This window comes from Buteo buteo, chromosome 29 (assembly GCF_964188355.1).
Source record: "Buteo buteo chromosome 29, bButBut1.hap1.1, whole genome shotgun sequence".
Taxonomy (NCBI): domain Eukaryota; kingdom Metazoa; phylum Chordata; class Aves; order Accipitriformes; family Accipitridae; genus Buteo; species Buteo buteo.
This window is the reverse complement of record NC_134199.1, coordinates 306,510-315,968: the sequence shown is the minus strand read 5'-3', so window position 1 is coordinate 315,968 and position 9,459 is coordinate 306,510. Positions and strand designations below refer to the sequence as shown.

The following is a 9,459-nucleotide window of genomic DNA, read 5'->3' as shown; positions in this document are numbered from 1 at the left end:
GGGGATGTTCCTGGGACCCTTAGGGTCACCCTGGTGACATTCCTGGGACCTTTGGGGTGCTCCTCAGTCCTTATTGTCACCCTCGTGACATTCCTGGGACCCTTGGGGTGCTCCTCGGTCCTTATTGTCACCCTGGGGATGTTCCTGGGACCCTTAGGGTCACCCTGGTGACATTCCTGGGACCTTTGGGGAGCTCCTGGGTCCTTATTGTCACCCTGGGGATGTTCTTGGGACCCTTGGGGTGCTCCTGGGACCCTAGGGTTACCCTGGGGACATTCCTGGGACCCTTGGGGTGCTCCTGGGTCCTTATTGTCACCCTGGGAGCACATCTGGGTCCCTTGGGGTATGCCTGGGTCCCTGTTGTCACCCTGAGGACATTCCTGGGATCCTTGAGGTGCTCCTGCGTCCTTATTGTCACCCTGGGAGCACATCTTTGTCCCTCAGGGCATGCCTGGGTCCCTGTTGTCACCCTGAGGACATTCCTGGGACCTTTGGGATGCTCCTGGGTCCTTATTGTCACCCTGAGCATGCCTCAGTCCTTATTGTCACTCTGAGGGCATGGCTGGGTCCCTATTGTCACCCTGGGGATGTTCCTGGGACCCTTGGGGTGCTCCTGGGTCCTTATTGTCACCCTGGGGATGTTCTTGAGACCCTTGGGCTGCTCCTGGGACCTTAGTGTCACCTTGGGGACATTCCTGGGACCTTTGGGGTGCTCGTGGGTCCTTATTGTCACCCTGGGGATGTTCTTGGGACCCTTGGGCTGCTCCTGGGACCCTAGGGTTACCCTGAGGACATTCCTGGGTCCCTTGGGGTGCTCCTGGGTCCTTATTGTCACCCTGAGGGCATGGCTGGGTCCCTATTGTCACCCTGGGGATGTTCCTGGGACCCTTGGGTTGCGCCTGGGTCCCCAGTGTCACCCTGGTGACATTCTTGGGTCCCTTGGGGTGCTCCTGGGTCCTTATTGTCACCCTGGGGACGTTCCTGGGTCCCTTGGGGCGTTCCTGGGTCCCTTTTGTCACCCTGAGGACATTCCTGGGACCCCTGGGGTGCTCCTGGGACCCTAGGGTCACCCTGGTGACGTTCCTGGGACCCTTGGGGTGCTCCTGGGTCCCTTTTGTCACCCTGGAGCACATCTGTGTCCCTGTTGTCACCCTTGGGACATGCCTCTGTCCCCAGTGTCACCCTGGGGCATGGCTGGGTCCCTTGGGGGGCTCCTGGGTCCTTGGGGTCACTGGTGTGACTGGGAGGGGACGGGGGGTGACTGGGTGTTACTGGGAGGTAACTGGGGGTGACTGGTGCAGGGGACCTGCAGTGCATCGAGGAGAAGCGCAAGCGCACCCGCGAGACCTTCCGCTCCTTCGTCCAGCGCAGCCCCCTGCCCGGTGCGGGACGGGGGGGTTTGGGGGGGCATGGGGAGGATTGGGGGTCCTGGGGGGGGGGAATGAGGTCCCCGGGGGGTGTCTAGAGGGGGTATTGAGGGGCCCTGGGGGGGTCTTTGGGGGATATTGGGGTCCCTGAGGGGGTCCTTTGGGGCGTATTTGGGGTCCCAGGGGGTATTGGGGGGGTCCCAGGGGGGTATTGTGGGGTCCCTGGGGGGGTATTGGGGGTTCCAGGGGGCTATTCAGGATCTTGGGGGAGGTATTGGGGTCCCAGGGGGTATTGAGGGTCCCTGGGGGGGTATTTGGGGTCCCTGGGGGGGTATTGGGGATTCCAGGGGGCTATTTGGGATCTCTGGAGGGGTATTGTGGGTCCCTGGGGGAATATTGGGGGTTCCAGGGGGGTATTTTGGGGTCCCTGGGGGGGTATTGGGGTCCTTGGGGGGGTATTGGGGTCTCTGGGGATTTATTTGGGGTCCCTGGGGAGGTCCCTAGGGGGGTACTAGGGGTCCCAGGGGGGATTGGGGTCCCTGGGGGGGGTCCCTGGGGGTATTGGGGGTCCCTGGGGAGTATTTGGGGCTCCAGGGGGGTATTTGGTATCTTGGGGGGTATTTGGGGTCTGGGGGGGGCGGGAATTGGGGTCACTGGGGGGTGTTGGGGTCCCTGACGGTGCACCCCCATTCTCCTCCCCAGGCCCGGTGCCCCCCGAGCCCCGGCCCCCCCGGCGCATTGCGGTGCCCTCGCGGCCCCCCCCCGGCCCCCCAGCCCCCCCCCAGCATGGGTGAGCCTTGGGGATGGGGGGGGCAAATTTGGGGGGAGGTAAATTGGGGGGGGCAAATAGGGGGTGAGGGGCACGGGGGGTAAATTGGGGGGCAAATAGGGGGTGGGGGCAAGGGGGGTAAATTGGGGGGGGCAAATAGGGGGTGAGGGGCACGGGGGGGTAAATTGGGGGGGCAAATAGGGGGTGGGGGCAAGGGGGGGTAAATTGGGGGGCAAATAGGGGGTGAGGGGCACGGGGGGTAAATTGGGGGGGCAAATAGGGGGTGAGGGGCACGGGGGGTAAATTGGGGGGGCAAATGAGGGGTAGAAAGGGGGTGGGGTGTGAAAGGGGGGGCTAATGGGGGGTTGGGGGGCCAAAGGGGGGAAATGGGGGGGCCAAGGGGGGTGGGGGGAAATGGGGGGTTGGGGGGCAATTTGGGGGGACAAAAGGGGGTGGGGGGCAAATGGGGGGGTCGAGCCCCTTCCTTACCCCTTCTCCCCCCTCCAGCTCTCCCCCCAGCCCCCTCCTTCTCTTTTGGGGGTTCGGGGGGGCTGTTGGGGGCCCCCCCCCCCGAACCGGAGCCCCTGGCCGAGGCGCTGCTGCAGCTGCAGTTTGAAGAGGGGCCCCCCCCGGGAGGGGGGGCAGCGGGGGGGGGGCAGCCCCCCCTTTGGATATAGGGGCGCTTTTGGGGGACCCCCCGTTCCCCCCTCTCGATACCATCAACGCCGCCGACGTCCAGCGCTTGCTGGGCCCCCCCGACCCCCCCCCAGCTTTTGGGGAGCCCCCCCCTGATTTTGGAGGGGGGGCTTCTGATTTTGGGGGGGCCCCCCAAGATTTTGGGGGCCCCCCCATGCTGATGTCATACCCCGAAGCCATCGCTCGGCTGGTGCAGAGTCAGCCCCCGGGGGGGGGGCCCGAAATTGGGGGGGGTCCCCAGTTGGGGGGGGGGCCTGAGTTGGGGGGGGGGGCCGATTTGGGGGGGGGGGGAGGCCCCGAGGACTCGCTGCCTTCCCTGGGGGACCTGGACTTCAGTGCCTTCCTCAGCCAGTTCCCCTCCTCCTAACTGGGAGGGACTGGGGGGGGTTTACTGGGAGTCATTGAGAGGCTTCTAGGGGGCACGGGGGGCTACTGGGAGGCTTTTAGGGGGCACTGGGTAGGGCTGGGGGGCTACTGGGAGGCTTCTAGGAGTAACTGGGGACTACTGGGAGGCACTGGGTGGCTTTTAGGGGGCACTGGGGGGCTACTGGGAGGGTTCTGGGGGCTACAGGAAGGCACTGGGAGGCTTTTAGGGGGCACTGGGGGGTCTGGGGGGCTGCTGGAAGGGTTCTAGGAGGAACTGGGGGCTACTGGGAGGCTTCTGGGTGGAGTCCTAAGGGCGACTGGGTGTCACTGGGAGCTACTGGGTGGCAACTGGGAGTCACCGAGAGGCATCTGGGTGGCTACTGGGGGTCGCTAGAAGCTGATGGGGGTTCTCGGGGGGGGGCGACAGGGGCACTGGGAGTTACTGGGGCAACTGGGAGCTACTGGGAAGCCCTGAGAGGGCTACTGGGAGCGTCCCAAGGGACCAGTGGGAGCTACTGGGAGCGACTGGGGACTGTGGGAGAGCTACTGGGAGCTACTGGGAAGATACTGGGGGTCCTCGGGGGGCCGCCCCCGGCCACTGCCCCTTCGCCCCGCCCCCCCCGGGGCGCTGCAGCCAATGGGAGCGCTGCTCTCTTCCTCACCCCACCCCCGCCAGCATTAACCCCGCCCCCAGCCGGAACCAAAGTGCCTTTGGGGGGGAGGGGGAAGCCCCGCCCCTCGCCCCGCCCCGCCGGGGTCACCCCAATAAACGGTCTAAGGCCGGAGCGCCCTTTGATTGACAGCGCGGGGGGGGGCGTGGCCTGGGCTGGGGAGGCGTGGCTCAGCAGGAGGCGGAGCCTGGGAAAGCCAAAGGAGGCGTTACCGAGCGCGGGTGGAGGGCTTTGCCGGAAGAGGTGTGGCTTCGTCCCGGAAGGGGCGGGGCGAAGCGGGCGGCAGGCCTGCAGCGGAGCGGGACCGGGGGCGAGCAGCCGGGAAGCGGCGGGGAACGGCCGGGAGCGGCCCAGCGGGGCCGGGGCCGGGGCCCGAGCGGGATCCAGCGGGGCCGGGGCCGGGGCGATGCCGAGCAAGAAGAAGAAATACAACGCGCGGTTCCCGCCGGTCAGCGGAGGGGGCCGGGACCGGGCCTGGGCCCGGGGCGGGGAGGGCGGGGGGGGGGGGAGCTGGCATCACCATGGCAACGGGGAGGGCGGGAGGGCGTTCCCCGTGGTGTCCGGGAGGGGCGGGGCTGGCGGGAGTGGGCGGGGCCTATGCAGGGGGCAGGGACTCGGCCCCCTTCCTCCTTTCCAGGCCCAGGGGAGGGGATGGCGCCGGGGGGGCGTGGCCACGGGAGGGGGGCGGAGCGTGAGGATGTGGTCTCGCGTAGGGGCGGGGCTTGTGCGAGGGGCGGGGCTATTCTTTCCAGGTTCAGGAGAGGGGATGGTGGGGGGGGGCATAGCGACGGGAGGGGGGCGGAGCGTGGGGAGGGGCCTCGTATGGGGGCGGAGCTTGTGTGAGGGGCGGAGCTCTTCTTTCCAGGCTCAGGTAAGGGGGGGTGGGTGTAGCCTCAGGTAGGGGCGGGGCCTGAGGGGCGTGGTCCTGGATGGGGTGGGGTTTCATAGAGTGGGCGTGGCCTGCACTGGGGCGAGGGCGCATTGCTCCTCCCTCTTTTCCAGGCCCGGGGTGAGGGGGTGGTGTTGGGGGGTGTGGCCTCCGGTTGGAGGTTATGGGGTGGGCGTGGCCTACGCCCGGAGGGGGCGTGGCTTCCCGAGGGAGGGAGGGGCGTGCGGCCGTGCCTCAGTTTCCCTCTTGCGCGTAGGCGCGGATCAAGAAGATCATGCAGACGGACGAGGAGATCGGGAAGGTGGCGGCCGCTGTCCCCGTCATCATCTGTATCCTCCCGGACACCTGGGTCCCCCCAGGCTGTCGTGTCCCCCCCCCAGCCCTGGGCACCCTGGGTCCCCCCCACCCCAGACACCTGGGTGTCCCCCCCCACCCTGGACACCTGGCTCCCCCCCCCACCCTGGGTGCTTGGGTCCCCGGACACCTGGGTCCCCCTCACCCTGGACACCTGGGTCCCTGGACACCTGGGTCCCCCCCACCCCAGACACCTGGGTCCCCCCCACCCCGGATGCCTGGGTCCTTCCCCCCCCCCAGGTGCTTGGGACCCCGGATACCTGGGTGTCCCCCCCCCGGACACCTGGGTCCCCCCCACGCAGGACACTTGGGTCCCCGGACACCTGGGTCCCCCCCACCCTGGATGCCTGGGTCCCCCCAGGGTGTCTGTCGTACCCCCCCCCCCCCAGATACCTGGGTCCCTGGACACCTCGGTTCCCCCCCCACCCCAGACGCCTGGGTCCCCCCCACCCTGGACACCTGGTTCCGCAGACACCTGGGTTCCCTCCACCCCAGACACCTGGGTGTCCCCCCCCACCCTGGACACCTGGGTCCCCAGACACCTGGGTCCCCCCCACCCTGGTCACCTGGGTCCCCGGACATCGGGGTCCCCCCCACCCTGGACACCTGGGTCCGTTCTTTGTCACCGGGGTCCCCCCTTGCCATTGGGTAGCCCTGGATCCCATTGAGGGGGGGGGGGGGTTGGGCTGCCCCAGGCTTGAGGGTGGGGCAGGGGTGGGGCCGGGACGCTTGGGTCCGTGGGGGTCCTTAGCGGCGTAGCCCGGGCGTTGGAGCTGTTCTTGGAGTCGCTGTTACGGAAAGCGTGTCACGTCACCCAGTCCCGTAACGCCAAAACCATGACCACCTCCCACCTGTGAGTAACCCCCCCCACCCCATCCCCGCACCCCTGGGTCCCCTTTTTTGGGGGGGGGAGGGGTCCCCCAGACCCCTGGGTCCCCTTTGCGGGGGGGGAAGGGTCCTCTGAATGCCTGGCTCCGCTTTGCGCTCCCTGCCTCAGTTTCCCCACTCCCTGCCCAAAAAGAAACTTAAGGAAGAAATTGGTGTTAAGGGTGGAGCTTAGGAGTGAGGGGTGAGGTTTGTGGATGGGTGTGGCATGTGGGTGTGGCCTGCCGAGCCCCACCCACCCTCTTTTTCAGGAAGCAATGCATCGAGCTGGAGCAACAATTCGATTTCCTGAAGGATTTGGTGGCGGCCGTCCCCGATATGCAGGGGGAGGGCGAGGAGCCCCACGGCGAGGGCGAGCGGGGACCCCGAAGGTGGGCTGGATACCTGGGTGTCCCCCCCCGACTCCCAGACACCTGGGGTCCCCCCCCAAATTTTGGGGTCCCCCCCGACACCTTGGGGTCCCGATGTGGGTGCCCCAGCGATAAGGCAGGGGGTGATTCCCTGGATGTTGGGGTCCTTGGGGAATGAGGTGGGGGGGTGCTCCAGGTTGGGGGGTCCCCCGGATATCTGGGTCCTTGGGGAATGAGGTGGGGGGGCTCTGGGTTTGGGGGGGGTCCCCCAAACACCTGGGTCCCCTCCTCAAACACCTGGGTCGCCCCCCCCAACACGTAGGGTCCTGATGCAGGGTGGGGGGACGGGCACCAGCTGCCTGGGTGCCCTGGGAATGGGGTGGTGCAGGGGGGGCTCTGGGGTCGTGGGGGGGGTCCCCTGGGTCCTTGAAAAAGTTTTTTTTTTGGGGGGGGGTGTCTGTTACAGGGGTCGCCGCCCGGGTGCCGGCCGAAAGAACGGGGGTCCTGGGGCGAAGGGGAAGGACCCCAAACAGTCGGGGACGGACTCGGAGCAGGAGGTGGGGGGGGGGGGGGCAGACGCCTTTTTTTGGGGGGGGGGAGGGGTGTCTGGACATCTGGGTGCTCTCTGTGTGCGTGGGGGGGGTCCCCTTGGAGGGGAGGGGGTGCCTGGGCACCTGGGTCCCCGGGTTTGAGCCTGGATGACTGGGTCCCTTGAGGGTGGGGGGTCCCTGGGAGGTTTGGGGAGGGGGGTGTCCCCTTGGAGGCGGGGGGGGCACCCGGACACCTGGGTCCGGTGGGGGTGGGGGTCCCCAGATGCCTGGGTCCCCTCGCTGTCATTGTGTCCCCCCCTTGTGTGTCTGTCCCCCCCCCCCAGGAGGACTCTGAGGACAGCGACAGCGACGGGGAGGAGGAGACGCCGCAGCCACCCCCCACCCGACCCCCCCTCAATTTCACCAGGTACCAGCCCTGGATCCCTGGGTCCTTTTCTGGGTGGGGGGGCAGCACCCATATGCTTGGGTTGCCTTTTTTTGGGGGGGGGGACACACACAGCCAGACACCTGAGTCCCTTTAGGGTGGGGGGGTAAGGGAAGAACACCCCAAAACCTGGGTCTTGAATGGGGGGGGGGAGTTGGGTGTAGCGCCCTGGATTCCCGAGTCCCTTTTTTTGGGGTGGGGGGTGCACCCGGATGCCTGGGTCCCTTGGGGTGGGGGCTTGGGGGGGTTGAGCAGGGACCCCCCCCCCCCAGACTCCTGGGTCCCTTGGGGGGGTTGGTTTTGGTGGGACCCCCCCGGACACGTGGGTCCACCGCCCCCTCTCCCGCAGCCCTGGGGTGCCCTTCGCGCCGTTGGGACCCCCTGCGCTCCCGGGGGGGCTCCCAGGGGGGCTCCCCCCAGCCCCCGGCCCCCCCCGCGCCCGTGAGGAGGAGGAGGAGGACGAAGACTACGACTCCTAGCATCCCATCCCCCTGGTTTTTTGCCCGTTTATCCAGGATTTCAACCCGTTTCGGGGCCGGGTGCCACCTCCCAGTATGGTCTTACTGGGAGCGTGGGCCTCGGACCAGTTGGGGGCTGGGAGCGGTACTGGGAGCACTGGGAGCCCCCCCCCCCGCCGCCTCCCCCCCGCTGGGTTGAGGGCACTGGTGTGATGAGTTGTGTCCGTTCTCGGGGGGGGGGGGGACGCTCAGCCTGGACGTTTGGGTTCCCCCCACCCGGACGCCTGGGTCCCCTTTTTGGGGGGGGCTGTGGGGGGGGCGGTGGGAGATTGGGGGGGGGGGGTTGGTTTTGGGGCCCTTTGGTGGCTTTTAACGAGTCGGGGGGTTTTGTATCGGCTCAATAAAGTTCCCGTTTCCGTACGCCTGGGTCCCCCCCACCCTGACACCTGGGTGCCCCCCCCAAAAAAAACTTGGATGCCCCCCTCGGACAACTGGGTGCCCCCCTCGGACAACTGGGTGCCCCCTCAAACTCCTGGGTCCCCCCCCAGTTCTGGACCCCCGGTTCCGTTGTCGATCATTAGAGGGCAGCAGAGGCCCTCTGGGAGCGGGCGAGTGCCCCGGAGGAATCTATAGGGGTCTATAGGAGCCTATAGGAGCCCCTAGGAGGACTTATAGGATCTGTAGGAGTTTGTTGGGGGGGTTAGAGGGGCTTAAAGGAGATTGTAGGGGAGTTTATAGGAACCTTTAGGAGGGTTTATAGGAGCTATAGGAACTCCTCGGGGGTGTAGATACGTATAGGAGCCCATAAGGGGGTCTGTAGGAGCCTCTAGAAGGACTTATAGGATCTGTAGGAGTTTACTGGGGGGGCTAGAGAGACTTAAAGGAGCCCATAGGGGAGTTTGTAGGGGCCTATAGGAACTTTTAGGAGGGTTTATAGGGACTATAGGAGCTCCTTGGGGTGTATAGACACCTATAGGAGCCCATAAGGAGGTCTGTAGGAGCCCCTAGGAGAACTTATAGGATCTATAGGAGTTCATTGGGGGGGTTATAGGGAGTTAAAGGAGCTTATAGGGCAGTTTATAGGAACCTTTAGGAGGGTTTATAGGGACTATAGGAGCTCCTCGGGGGGTATAGATGCCTATAGGAGCCCATAAGGGGGGTCTATAGGAGCTGGTAGGGGGTCTGTAGGAGGACGTGGGGGGGTTATAGGGACCTATAGGGGCCCAGAGGGGCTTTATAGAGGTCTGTAAGAGCCATAAGGAGGCTTATAGTGTCTATAGCATGGTTTATAGAGATATATAGAACTGGTTAATGAATCTATAGAGAGCTGTAGGAGTCCATAAAGGATTTATAGGGGGTCTGTGGGGGGAGCAATAGGGCATTTAAAAGGGTATATGGGGGTTGTGGGGGATATAGAGGGAGCTATAGGGGTCTGTAGGGAATGTATAGGAGTCTGTATGGAGTTTGTAGGGGCTCATAGGAGGCTGTAAGAGTCCATAGGGGCACATAAGAGACCTATAGATGTCTATGAGAGATGTAAAGGGGTCTGTATGGCATCTTGGAGGAGCTCAGTAGGGAGTTACAGGCGATCTATAGGGTCCCACAGGAAGTTTTGGCAAGGTGAGGGGGGATCCTTCGGGAGCTGATGGGCCGCTGTAGGCATCTATAGGGGCTCTTGG

At 65.6% G+C, this 9,459-nt stretch overlaps 2 protein-coding genes across 2 annotated transcripts in view; both read left to right on the top strand.

Moving 5' to 3' along the window:
• The window catches only part of RELA (RELA proto-oncogene, NF-kB subunit), a 5,915-nt gene extending 2,997 nt beyond the window's left edge, over positions 1-2,918 (top strand). The window contains exons 6-8 of the mRNA XM_075059266.1: positions 1,302-1,382; positions 2,070-2,157; positions 2,644-2,918. Of these exons, the coding sequence (XP_074915367.1) occupies positions 1,302-1,382; positions 2,070-2,157; positions 2,644-2,752 (278 nt within the window). The 3' untranslated portion in view covers positions 2,753-2,918. The remainder of the gene's footprint in view (positions 1-1,301; positions 1,383-2,069; positions 2,158-2,643) is intronic.
• A 1,188-nt stretch (positions 2,919-4,106) lies between these two features.
• Positions 4,107-8,200, top strand: DRAP1 (DR1 associated protein 1). The gene is made up of 7 exons (XM_075018400.1): positions 4,107-4,317; positions 5,015-5,087; positions 5,872-5,965; positions 6,249-6,368; positions 6,814-6,904; positions 7,222-7,304; positions 7,672-8,200. Exons 1-7 carry the CDS (start codon positions 4,276-4,278, stop codon positions 7,799-7,801), a joined length of 633 nt encoding a protein of 210 aa, XP_074874501.1. The 5' UTR covers positions 4,107-4,275; the 3' UTR covers positions 7,802-8,200.
• Positions 8,201-9,459: the final 1,259 nt, after the last annotated feature.